Source organism: Diorhabda sublineata, chromosome 4, assembly GCF_026230105.1.
Source record: "Diorhabda sublineata isolate icDioSubl1.1 chromosome 4, icDioSubl1.1, whole genome shotgun sequence".
NCBI lineage: Eukaryota > Metazoa > Arthropoda > Insecta > Coleoptera > Chrysomelidae > Diorhabda > Diorhabda sublineata.
In genome coordinates, this window is record NC_079477.1 from 37,972,351 (window position 1) to 37,986,591 (window position 14,241).

The 14,241-nt window shown below is 34.1% G+C and overlaps 1 protein-coding gene across 2 annotated transcripts; it reads right to left on the reverse strand.

Annotated features, from left to right (window-relative positions):
* Positions 1 to 1,165: 1,165 nt before the first annotated feature.
* LOC130443195 (RING finger protein PFF0165c-like) lies at positions 1,166 to 14,147 on the reverse strand. 2 transcript variants are annotated; one of them, XM_056777713.1, is made up of 13 exons: positions 12,454 to 14,147; positions 12,183 to 12,400; positions 11,535 to 12,131; positions 10,558 to 10,671; positions 10,352 to 10,506; positions 9,316 to 10,228; positions 7,879 to 8,132; positions 7,377 to 7,828; positions 6,119 to 6,483; positions 5,082 to 5,518; positions 3,500 to 3,640; positions 2,300 to 2,423; positions 1,198 to 1,541 (listed from the first exon to the last, which is right to left on the reverse strand). In XM_056777713.1, the coding sequence occupies exons 1-13, from the start codon at positions 12,525 to 12,527 to the stop codon at positions 1,363 to 1,365; spliced, it is 4,023 nt and encodes a 1,340-aa protein (XP_056633691.1). In that variant the 5' UTR covers positions 12,528 to 14,147; the 3' UTR covers positions 1,198 to 1,362. The 2 variants fall into 2 exon arrangements, with proteins under 2 accessions (XP_056633690.1, XP_056633691.1); XM_056777712.1 differs by having other exon boundaries at positions 1,166 to 1,541; positions 10,352 to 10,671.
* Positions 14,148 to 14,241: the final 94 nt, after the last annotated feature.

The window sequence follows — 14,241 nt, forward strand, 5'->3', positions numbered from 1 at the left end:
AGTAGGTCACTGGATGATGTTGCCGTAAAAAGATTTATACCTCGTGGTGAGCTTTTTCAAGTCATCAAACTTCCTTTCATTTATTGATACTTTTCCAGACGGGTTGGCACCGCATTGTATTTCTTCAAGGTAAACGTTGAAGTTACGAACCCGTCAATAAAATCCAATAACCACTTTACTTTGACGAGCTTTGTTGTACTGGAATGTCACTGGTTACTTTGTGGACACAAAACGGGCCATTACTGAAAAGAACAATGTGTTTCATTCCAGCAGGAACATTATTTTGTAAATAGTGCAACAACATAGAGCATACCTGTTCTGGTGATTTGTTTTTTATAAATAGTTTTCTTTAAAATACCTATAGTAAAAACTATACTCGTGTCCTACTTGATGGTCATCGAGATATGATTGTTTATTGGCAGATCCGATTACACATCAGTCCTCTGTCGCCTACCAAACATTGCATAACATCGAAATTCAAAGAAACAACTCATATAAGAAAACGAATGGCTTCGTTTGATTTTGTATCGATTATAGTTTTCCGGAAGGCTTGTGCCACGTATAGGAAAGCAGCGGAACACACTTTGATTTTCTCCAAGGATTTTTCGATTACGTTTGTGATTCTATGAAATTGGTCGATGATTAACTGCGTTTCTCAAAAACCAAATTGATGAGATGGAATGAAAAACTTTCCATCTGTTCTGTTTTTTACCCTCTAAGGAAAAATTTTCCGTATAATTTCGAAATAACAGGCAACAAAGATATATGCCGGTACGATGTAACATCCTGGAGAGGTTTACCTGACTTAGTTGTCCAAAATCTACACGTAATAGAGAAAAACGGAAAGCAGATCTAGAACAGGACCTAAAAGAACTCCGCCTTCGAAACTTGCGGAGAAAGAATAGAGGACAGTTGTCCGAGAGGACAAAGTTCTTCATCCGTAACGCCAATTGGTAAGGAAAGATATAGAATCAACATGGTAAAGCATTTCAGAAACAAACTATTTTCATTGAATCACCTGTAAAAGAAAATTTATGGTGGAATCGCTCGCTCAGATTAGTGAATCACAAAAATAATTGGGGAACTAAATGAGCAATAAAATGATGACCTAAATATAGAGGGTCTACGATTTTGTATACATTGTCCCAAATAAAACTGACCTAAAAATTCTTTAATTTGAAATTTTATTATCTCGGTTTTAAAACAGCTCCAAAATAATCTTCCGAACTTGCTTCTAATTCTAATACTTTGTCGTTAACATTAAATCTCTAACACTGATATCTATAACAAAATAAATTGATTTTTTATATATTTCCAAAACATAAAAAAATAATTATATTTGTATCACAAATACATTAATATCTAAAATGGTTCTGAAAGTGAACAAGTATTTTCTATCAAGTCAATGGGGTATCCAAGTTTTTCTATGTTATCATCAGAACACCATAAGTAGGGTCTCACGCTAAGAATTTTGTAACGTCCCACGGATCTACTTAACCATTCGATATCTACAGTAACCACTTCATATTTTTCCAGCCATCCTACAAAATAAAAACAGAAACAATTAAAATATAGATAGAAAATGAAAATAAATTTTTTATATGAAAATTTCATTCGAGAACGAGTCATCGACCCGAACGGAACATAAAAATCATCGACGAAGGAATCCAGTACATAAAGAAGACCAAATACCTTAGCTGGACGGAGAAAAATTCGTCTAAAATTGTTGAACGCATTCTAAAGTACAGTTGAGTCCGACTTATCCGAACTAAGGCGGCAGAGCGTTGAAACTTTGATAGATGATGACATCATCGCAGAGCAGATTCAGTGCGACGAGGAGGAGGGGAGCGGCGATGAGTCAGAGTACTCAGAAGAGAAGAAAGTCTCGCACAATGAGGCATCAGCTGCGGGATGAGGGATTTTATGTCCAAAAAGTTATTTTTGTTCAATACGGTATATACCTACAGTCTTTTTGTACGGTATTACAGAAGGGGATTATTTAGGGGGACCAGGGGATTGTGATGACCGAGAGAAATGGAAATTCGGCACTGCAAAGTGTAGAATATGAGCAAAATTAGAATCCGAAGTGTACTAACTCTAACATATTTCCGAGCTTTCGAAAACTTATGCCACAATCCCACTACGAAAACCTTTTTATAATAAAACTAATAGTAGAAGATTTCACATATAATCCCTATCATTTTTTAGAATAGATTTCTCTTGAGATAAAGTGAACTTTGTCTGCTACTATTTTTGATAGAGATGTCTGTTTAAATAATGCATTTTAAAGGATACTAACTTTCGTAAATTTCAAAATCCTGCGTGGATCTTCCTTCAGTTATGATTAAATTGATTCCTCCAACGTTTTTTTTCAGATTTTCTAGATTTTTAACCACTACGCCGCCAAGTCTGTTAATCAATTCCTTAAAATTAAATAAATGTAATAAATAATTTTTCATGAAAGCTAAAATAAAATTGATCAATAGATTTATTTATACAGAGATACACAAAAAAATTTCCAGGCTGGCCTGGATGGTCTATCAGGCAAAAATAACTGCGAGGTAGATTTCTGCAATACACGAGGTCTTAACACTAATACAAACAACATCGGCAGTCGAAGAAACCTCATATTTTAGCTCTATTATAAACAAAGGTAAACTCAAGAACATCCAAGGTTCACTTTGTATATTCTGTAAACGACTCACATATCCGATTAAGGTAACTTTGGACTCGACGTCTTCGTTAGAGAGGACATATTTCGATGTTATTTTGATTCTTGTACACACCTCCTATCGATGCCCCGAGATGACGACTTTGCTAGCCTCTTAGATCTAGACCCTGATCTGTACATGCACCACTCGGAACATCAGATCACAAACTGATTTCAGCAGCATGTGAACTAGAAATCCAAACTGAGGATCCACCGAGACCAAAAGTTTGACACTTGGATCGGACAAATGGAATGATGTTTTCATATTCTAGTATATTCCTTATCATCCTTTTGCTTATCATACCGTTCTCTCCTTGTTTATTTTTTCTTTTCCCTTCCATAGTATTTCTAGAAGTGCCAATTTGTTTATAATGAAATTCCATGATGCCATTCTCACTATATCCTTCAATTTGTTTTTCTTGTTTTTACTCTTAGTCATAAATTTCATTGACTTATCCACTTCCATTATATCTATGGTCTCTTATTTCATTACTAGTTTTTTAACTTATTCTCTTTATTACCATTTCCATTTTCTTGCTGCATGTTTCTTGTCCCAATCTTCTCTCAACTTTTCCTTTGATCCCAAAATTTTGTTATCTACAATAAATTTGTTAAATTTGAGCGTAGCGTTGTGTCATTGTCCTCTGGCTAATTTCAACTGAGGTAACAACTTTTTTCTTTCTATTTACTTTTTCTAAGAATATATTTTTTTATTTTAAGTTTCATAGCTTTCCAATAATAAAAACACTCATCATTCAAATTGTCTTACCAAAATGTTTATTTACTAACCTCGACATCTTCCACTGTTGTAGAATAAAGAGGACTCACGCAATAAAATATATAGTTTTTAAATAGGGGTTGTTCCAGTCGTGTCAATCTAGCCATTTTTGGTCCGGTATGTCCAGCATCGTCTAAAACTTCATAAGGTTCCTAAAATATGTGGATTCAATATTAATTTTATACGAGTGTCATTTTTTTTTCAACCTCCGATAGGCTATAAATAAAAGACAACTTAATCACCGAAGAGATTCAGACATTTTTCATATATGTGGACAAGCTTTTCAATACCCTCTTCAAAGAAACGTGCCGCCAATGAAGAGACCGTAAATCTGCAGTTTTTTTAAACCATTTTGTCAACTCGTTGAACCAGGTCATCTGAAACGACACACTTCGCAATTCACACTTGGCGGACATGTTTACGTTGCTGTAGCACAACGCCGACTGACTCCTGAATGTTAACAATGGCGGAGTGTGAAGTTCGAGAGCTTCGCAGTCGCCTACAGCGCATGCCGGCTTTCTTCTGACCGCGTAGCGTCGGCACGGAGCGAACGGAGGTTGAAAAAAAACAGCCCTCGTATAAACACAGATAAACTCATTGGAATATTAAAAATTAATACTGTATAAGTCGGATAAACTACGGCGTTAATTTTATTGTATATTATTTTTGTACAATTTTATTCTTTTGCTGCCATTTTTTACCTCGCCGTAGAGCTGGTGTTCAGAGCAGGAGTTATACCGCTCTGAAGAGATCCAACACTATTGAAACCGGTCAGATATCTATCTCTTCTTTCAATAACAGGCCCTTAGATATCGATGACATTCATTTGGTTTTTTACTTCAGAAGAGGAATAACTGCAAAGTTTTCTCATCGAAAATTATGTAGTACTTATAGTAATTAGTACTTAAATGATATAATAATTGGTTTTGTCAACTTTTTTTTTGTAATGAGCAAGCACAAGTGGATAAACTCTGTTACACTCGAGTAATTGGAGTTGGGCCTACCGTGTGGAGGCGCCCGTGGATCTTAAACTTTTATAGGTGGTAGTGTTCGAAAAAAGAAGTGCCTTGTTAACTGATTCCACGGGTTTGCACTTCATCAAAAACGTTCTGGACGTCTGTATACAAACTCTCTGCAGGTAGCGCAAATATTACTCTAGGTAGTGACAACTCTGAAGAAGATTTTGTTACAAAAGCATCCATCTTATAGGGCCAACCAACCAATAAGAAACTTTTCGAAAGTAGATACTTGAGTTTCACATGACTTGCTTATACAAAACGAAATGCGAACAGTTCCGAGGAGCGTTTCGACGAGAGCCAAGGTGATGCGGTGGAATATTAAATTGCCTAGCTACTTGTGACTCGTCAAATATTTTGATATATCCACCATATGGTCCTGAACTGCCCCGTCGCATTATTATTAGTTCCGATCTCCACAAAATACTCTTAATGGTGAAAAACTGGCTTTTTAAATAGAATGTGCAAATCACATAATTTAATTTTTCGCTTAGAATTTTTTATAACCTCGAATAGTCCATTAATTGTTATAGAGGTAGTCGACGATATAGAGATGATAATGATAATTATTACTCACTTCTGGTACGATGCTGTTCGTTCTCAAACATTCTTGTATCCATTCGAATCCTAAAACCCAAATTCCCGAAGCAACGGCCGATACGAATTTCATAGTGTAATCTTTTATTCGCATTCTGTCATCAGCAGTAACGATCATGTGAGTAACTGAATTGGTAAATTTGGGACTGTAAGTAGCTAACTTCTTATTGGTCAAAAGAGAAATACTTTGTACTTGATCTTTGCTTAATCTAGTGCATGCTATGCACGGTTTTCGTTCGAGAAGATTTGAATTACAAGTTTGTGATTGTTTGATGTAGTTCAATATACTTTTCTGTTTCGGAGAGCTTGTTAAGAGATTACGATTGCGCGGGCTTTCCTGACTTATATTCGATATTAATGTGTTGCTTTTTAATGCTTTTTCGTACGCACTTTTTTCTTCTAATATCGGTGAAAAACCTACGGAACAAAATAAGTGATGTTAGAGAAGGTAAACAAAGAGTGGAACACCAAAACAAAATGGTACGAGTACGTCTGGGATTCCATATTTGGGGGCGAACAGAAATATCAAACTAATACGACGGTTGCTACTGAAGCTTTGAGATATGGCAACACTGATGTGAATATGTCAAATCTGACATTGACAGTTGACTTTTGGTGATGAAGCACTATTACGAGCCAGCGTGTTTAACGATTTCAAATTGTTTGTCTCTAAACTTGAGTATCAACCCTAGTATGTAGTAAAATATCAGGAACATGTTTGGATTTGTTGCTCAAGATTTGTTTGTATCTCAACGTGTTTGAGTATTGCATTACTCGAACTTTTACATGCTTATCGACTTAATATCAATCGATTTTTGTTGTATCGATTAATAGGGGTCGATTTCGGATTTCGGCAATTCCCCGAATTAGTTTTCTTTTTGTCAACCTCTTGGAAAACTATTTCAATCAAAGTCTTAGTCTCTTTTTTCAGTATCAGTTAATTTTGAAAATAGTTTGGAAATCCCTTGAATCTTTTGAGAAATCGATTTAATGGTACAAACAGAATATTATACCTACCCAAAGTGTCCGTAGAGAAAGTATTTTGTGAAATCGGCGTACTATGTAACATTTTCCGTCTATCTACGTGTAACGGAACATATTTACCAGGAGTACTAGTTACCATTTTAGATATTCTTGGTTCCGTTTTATCTTTAAATATTTCATTTGCCGATAGTTTATTTGACTCTTTTTCTCGATCGATTTTTGTATCGTTTAAATCGATTACGGTTACTTCTTCTGGAGCTGTAGTATTTTTATCGTCTTCAAACCCAGGGGGCGGCGAAAGCGGAGCAAAGTTCGTATCGAAATTTTCGATAATTTCTTTATCTACATCATCTAAAGCAGTGTAACGGGTCATCAGATTTGCTACAGCGGTCAGAGATCTAGATTACAAAAAAAAAACACAAATGATGCACAGTTCCTATGGAAGTAGACGATGTCTGACGATTAAGTAATGAGATTGATAAGCAACAGAGTCAACGGGGGTCAACAGACAAGACCAAGATCGCTACCAGAAGACAAGCAAGAACAAAAGGAGCAGAAAACTCATAAGAAACCATGTGAGGAATATTCAAAAAACAAAACACAGAGAAACAGTCCGATCTACTTTCTTCAAAAGAAATTGCTCATACTATTATCTGATTTGAATAAAGAGAATTGAGCATGTGAAACAGAAGTCGAGAGGCGGTAATCTAAGAGTGAGAAGCCTCACAAGTCATTTAACGACGAGAAACTTTCGGAAACCACTATTTTGGAAAACCCAATTATTGTTGGAGACGAGGATAATCTTCCTGTCACCAAAACAAGGATTAAAATAAATAGTGCAAAACTTGTGGATCTTTGCGCATAAGAAATTGTTGATAAGACTGCATATATTACAGAAGAAGATAGACCAAGAACTTGCAGACAGCGACGGAAGAATCGCGCATGTTAGAATTAGAGCATCACGATTCAACACAGCCAACAAAGTGAAAGGCAGTGAATCATGACAAAGATTGAACTTGATAGGTCAGAAAAAGATTGTTTTGATCAGACTAAGAATGATTCTGGAATGTATCTTCGCAACTTAAGTCAGTTAGAGCAGTTCTGGAGACGAGGCCGAAGACTACATGAAGCATGAACAAAATAAGAAAGATTCTAGGGTGTCGTCGGATATTACAGTGAAAGACTTTCGCATAACTTGGAAAAATTGTATTAGTGCAAAAGGGGATCATGTAGTCACGGGTAATTTTATACAGCATCGGTCTCATTGTCAGACCTCGCACGTCATGTTTACCTTTTTCCACAATTTTCTCGTTGTTGTTGCTGCGGCGGAGTAGTTTCAACGTAATCGTCATCGGAAAACAAATCCTCTTCACTCTCCTTCTTTTTTAAATTTTCAATAGGAATATTAGCAAAATTCATCTCGTCGAAACTATCTTCTAATTCTTGACAATAAGTAGACTTTGTGGGTTTAACGGGACTATCGTTACCTTCGTTACCTTCATTGGGTAATTTAGTCTTTTTAATACTCGGTCCAATATTCTCAGTTTCATCTATTATATCCGAAGATTCTGTTTCTTTTAAATCATTTTCTAATCTCGACAAATTTTCCTCGTGTTCGGATTTACTAGAATTTATGTTCTCATTCGAACGAGTTACTATTCCCAGATTTGAATTTTCTTTCCGATATTGCGGCAATGGAGAAGTGAGGTTTTCATATTTCTTCAGCACTTTGTCCAAATAATCCTGAAATTGTGAGATACTAAAAAAAAATGTAAAATTGTATATACTCTCACCTCGTTATTGTCATCGTCGCTATCGATAAAAACATCTGTCCTGGTTTTCGTCTGTTTGTGTGGATTTTCCAACGAGTCGAATTCCACGGACAGATCGTCTCTAATAAATCGATTACAACGTTTCTTTGGTACGGCTAATACATCAGAGGAATCGCTATCTGATAAACGTCTTTTCGGATTTTGACTACGCTTGTTTGTTATGTTACTTTCTAATAGATCCTTCGTCTTATATTGAGGATTTTCCTTCTGATCAACTGCACATGATAAAAAAGATTAGTTTTCTTTAAATACGGATCATTTGATAATTTGTAAGACTCGTGAACTGTTAAAGTGACACGACGGAATGAAAATCCCAATCGTGATGTTATAGAGTGGACCGGAAGGGAATCGAAATTATGATATTCTGGTCAAACAACAGATTAAGTACTCTTCTATCAACAATTGACAATATAACCCGAAGGAAATTCAAAAAAGAAACGCCCATCTGGCTACATGACCAAAAACATGGATACTTACAGCAAAGGCTTTAGACCACACAGATAATTATATGCATCCATGGCACTCCAAGGACCGATTTCTTCACTAGTAGTTCGGTTAACGTTAACAAAAAACGAAAACCATTCGATTTCAAAACTTTGAGTCTATCTGCCGGTATCCGTAACTGAGGTTCAACTATTTAAGGGTTATGAAGGTGTGTCTGACCCCACACATGACATACCTCTACATTTTAAAAAAATTTGATGCTTTTTATTGTCCATGGCGGAGTCTGAGAAAATTCGACCGGAAGGCATTCAGGAAGGAAGAGATTTAATTTAATCCTAGCATAGGGAGGTTTGTTGGTTTTGGGTTTATGTGAAAAATTTTTGTAAAAATAACATTCCATTACCATAATTTTCAACATAACAAACTCTAACACCATAAGTTTGTTCCAAATTAAATAAAATAGATTTGTTGAAATTTTAACGCTTGGTATCTCAAAATTGAGAGGTTCGGTGCATATAAAATCTTGTTTTTGCACCATGAATGTCTTTCTATCGATCTGTCCGTTCATCTGGTTCATCCCGCGGATTTTAACAGTCATAAAAACGCGATTTTTGTGACAAAATAATTAGTCATTGTAAGGGAATTTATTTGGGGCAAGTTGTTTGGAGGACCATGAAAAATCCCTGCTCCATTTTATCAACAAATCCACTCTTTGTCGTCAAAAGTCACTCCAGCTAGTAGCATTTTCTCAAATAAGCCAGTCGCTCTTCTACACAACGGATCTCGGATGGTATAAAATATATCAAGACTTCTAAATTTTGTAAGTTTTTCAATACTAATCCTATTGAATATTTTTTTGGCAAAAAGTAGACGTAGAAGACCATGAATGCAAATTACAACAGATCTGTATCAAAATAAAAATTTGTACAAACCAAATTTCGAACTTCAACTTACTATTATCAAAGTTCATAGTGCTAGGACTCTTGACCCTTTCCTGCTGTTGCATGTTTAAATTTTTTTCCTCTGGAACTGCCGCTATAATATTTTGCTGATATTGCTTTTCAAATTCTTGCGTTTCGAAATTCATGAGCTCAAGAGTGGCCCCAAAATCATGATTTTGTATTACTTTGGGTAAATCACTTATTTTGCTATTTGTTCTAGTGATACCTTCAAAATTATCAATAGAATGATTTCTATCACTATTTTTATCATAATTGTCTTGCAGTGTCTCTATTTCCATATCATCATATTTGTTATCTTCAGTTTGGACTTCGGAGTTCACCGTATCAATAACTTCGGTTTGTACTTCAATATCGACGACAGTTTTTTCAGTTTGAGTATCTCGATCAACATGTTTCGCTACTTGTTTAGAATGTGATTCAATATGTAAATTGTTCAATTTAACTAAATAGTTTTCGATACTTTTTATATGTCTCTTGGTTAATCGTTTATTGTCTGAATACAATTTTAAATCGTTAATTAGTATATTCATAACCTCTTCAAAACTTTCTAACTCATTTACCAGTACTATATCATTTGTGCAACTTATTTGTTCTTTGTTTTCCGTACTGTTATCTAAATTATTTATTTTTTGTGTCGGTAATAAATAAGGATCCTGGTCTGCATTGTTAATAACAACATTTTCTAGTACCACTATGTTTTTCCCACATTCTTTATCAATATTTGATAAGCTTGAGTGTTTTTCTTCATCGATGCTTTGCGAAGTACTTGAAGCATTCAATTCCTTTAGAATTGGCTCCATATTTTGTTCTGCATAATGTTCAAACTCATTTAAATCATAGAAAATTGTAGATACTTGATCTTTTTTGTAGCAAACATTGGATTCAGAGATTGTTGGTACCTGCAACTAAATCAAAAAACAATTTTATTTATTTACATTTACAAAAAAACTTTATATTGCTGAATAGAGGACTGAAATTCTTTTCTAACAAGGTACCACTTTACTAATCTAATCTTTGTAAGAACTTACCTGTTCCTCATTTCCACCCTCATCCACCTTTGATACATTTTCAACCTTCTTGTTATTATTGGTATTTTTAATATGTTGTACAGTGACATTGAGTTTTTTAGGTCCCTTGTTTTCGTTTTTTAAACTTTTCGCTAATTTTTCAATCCTCTCCCAACCTGTTGACGTATCCTGATTATTGGGCATTTTTTTCAAATGTTCTAGCTCACCTTCCATTTCATTTAAATATTCATCTTCCATAATTTGTAATAGAACTTTTTCTTTGGCTTTATTAACTATATCATCTTCCTTATTAATTTTCCCGATCTGATTGTTTTCTAATCCTTAAAATGAAAATTACAAACTTGTCAAATATTTAAAGTCAATTAATTTACCTTCAACATTCTCTTCACATATAAACTGCCCTAGAGCAGTAAACAACAGAAAAGCTGCAGTGCAGTGAGAGTGAAAAACAAACTACTCGATTGCCCAAATGGATCAATGTATTTCTGATCTATAACCAAAAGGGTCATCCAAAGCTATCAAAAGTCAAAAATCACACCGTTATCTAAAGAAGATGGGTCAATCGCAGTGACCTCAAAAGAGAAGGCGGACTTGTTGGGTGTTTCCATCAAATCCAACTCTTGATATGCGAGGAAAACTACCACCAAGTCTGTCTGTAGTTGGTTCATTCATGTCAGAAATAGAATTTCGACACAGAGATGTGACAACATTTCTGAAAGGCTTGGATCAATAAAGCTACTGGTCCAGATAAATGTGCAACTGAACTAACAATTCCCTCCAGATTGGAAAATTGCAACTCATACCAAAAAAAAAGAAAAAATATGGTTCCTAAAAACTGCTATCTGATTGCTTAAGTCCCAGCCATTGCCAAGGTTTTGGAGAGAGTCATTATAAGCAACCATCAATATGGCTTTCATAAACATAGATTAACTGGAGATCTCCTGACTTTTGTCACCAATATACGGACTGAAGCTATAAAGAAACATGGGATATCCCAAGTAACCTTCTTAATCAAATAAGATTGTATGGTTTGTCATCCTCACTTATCAACTGGCTTAGTAGCTTTCTCAAAAGACAGATCCAACCAGGTCACTAACAATGGACACACCTCAGAAAGGTATAAGGTCAAAGCTGGTATTCCCTAGGAATGCATCTTGGGCTTTTTCTTAAATAAAAAAATTACCTGTAAAGCTTCCAGCAGATCTTCGTTTTTCTCTTTTTCGCTTAATTTGTATATCCAAAGACTTTGCTCTAGGAAAATGTGATTTCTTTCCCTTAGTCCAACCTATTTGTGATACCGAAGGCAATTCCAGGCTATTCACTTCAGATTTTTGTCCTCCATAAACATATTGAGTTTGAGTTAATCTACTAAACTGATTTCTAGTATCACTTAACCAGTGAAGAACTGCATCTTTATTAGCATCATCGTGAAAATCAAGAATTTTGTATTCTAATTCCTTCTTGTTACTCACTCTTTTTGTATTTTTGTATTGTTTTCCTTTTTTATTAACACGCAGTTCTTGAGTATGTTTCAATAGTTTATCAAAAGCTTCATCTTTTGAAATAGACTTTTGACTAATCGTAGATGTTTTCGGTAGATTATTTCTTTCTTGTTTTTCAGCCCCTCTCGATTTTCCCTCATCTTTATCCATTTTAGAAGTCTTGCCACATTTGGAATAATTTTTTTTTGATGTAGATGGCTGATTCAAAATCTCATTTTTTGAATCAAGTTTTTCAACACATTTATCATCGGAATTACTACTGACATTTATTTGGTTTACTAAAAACGCAAAGGAATTATATACTTTTTTAAAATATCATCAACACTTACGTGTTTCTTTGCTTTCGATTTCCTTACAAACATCAAAAACAAAACCACTCATTTTATCTGCGAATAGATCCTTGTAGATGATTGACCTTCTTTTTACAGGAGCCTTACAGAGGGGACATAATGTTTCTTTAATTGAAATACTTTTGTGTTTCGTAAAACAACTTAAGCAAAATCGATGACCACACTCCAATTCAGCATGTTCTTCCATTAAGTCAAAACTAAAATTAAAATATTTAAATCCCACAATTCTACAAGTTTCATTTAATACTACCAAATTGGACACTTTAGTTTTTCCTTCAACTTTAATAGTTCCTTAAAGAAAATATCAAACTGTTTCTTATCCATTTTAAAGGTGTATTTAAAAACTAATATCCTAAGAAAATATTTATATACAGTATATAAACATTTTATAACTAGATAAATGGCGGTAAAATTAACATAATAAGAGTGAAGTTAGCTTTTGACATATATAACCTATATCTGAACTTGCATCTGAGGAAACACCAGTCTATTAGGCACGTTTGATTTCTTTTCACTCCAGTAGAACTCGCACTGTTTCACTGTTGAGCTTGAAGTTCTAGAATAGTCTCAGTGTGTGTCCTGTCGAAGTAGAAAGTGCGTAAGTTTTCGAATTCTCCAACCCCCACGGTCATAGTGCACGATTTTCAAAGATACACAGGGTCTCACAAGGCGGTATTCTTGTTAATGTAAGTGATTCTGTCGGTCTCTCATACCGATTTTGAGTTGAGAAATATAAGTGATTACTCGAATTTACTCGAACGAGATAAAAGTTCTTTTTGGCTTATTGATTCTTTCATGCATTTACAAGTCGTCCAGAGAATCCCTAAAATCTGTTTTCAACTCTTCTCACTGGCAGACATATATACAGGGCAGTTATGTCTGAAAAGACATGCAACATTTTGCTAATGGCGTTGCGCTTTGATGACTCCTTTTTTTATTTTATATTCTTTTTTTCATATATTGTGTTTCTGGTATTTTTATCTTTCTATGATATCGATTGTACAACTCCTAGATTTTCTAAATACTGTACAGTTTGTATTTAATAATATGTTGATTTTTTTATTTTAGTTACCTTTTTTAACAGTTTTAGTTGTTAGTTATCTTTATTTCAAGCATTTTTTAGTTAGTTCATTTGAAGACAAAACTAATGGCACCTAATTATTTAATGGAATATTATGAAAGTATATAATAAAAAAAAAACATTTTCATGTAAGGAATATTAAATCTAAAAGTTGTTCAAAATTAATGAATTATGATAATATTGTTGTCAGAGAAGAAACAAGACAATAGTGTAAAGTTTTGATTAAAAGTAAAACTACCGGTTTCTCAGACATGTGTTCTTATAAGAGATGGCGAGGGTGTTCCAGTCTAAGGGTTAAGTGAATATATTATATTAATAGGGATATTACATCAAATCCTAATAATACATAGTTCAGTGGTAATATCATCTTATTAAAAGTTTCATTGATTTTAAAGGAGTCTTTAATATAATGATCATTTTTAAAATCATAAGATTTAATCAAAAATATAATTTTATCCCTTTCATACAATGAAATTGATAATTTACTATTTTACTTCAATAGTTTTGATTCTCATTTACAATTCACTATAGAAAAAGAGAATACTGAAAATTCGTTACCTTTTCTTTATACTAAATTCACAAGAAACAAAAATAATAAAATTTTATTTGATTGGTATAGTTTAGACTCAGGTGCTTTGAAGCGTTTATAGTCCTATGTTTTTGGTACTTTATGTGAACTGTGAATATATGTTTCATCAGTATATATAATTTTATTTGTATTTTCTCAACTTCCTCAAATATTTAATTCTTTTTGCTTTCAAGTCGTAGGGTAAACTGTCCCACTGTGTGAAATATGTCTTCTAACACATCCAATTGTTAACAATATATCACACAAGTTTGTGAAGACTCTAAGTGACACCCATGCCCCATAGATACTGAGGAGATACTTCCCGTACAAATATTATAATAACGTAAACGAAGGTTTCACATTAGGATTTAGAAAAAATAGCATATAAC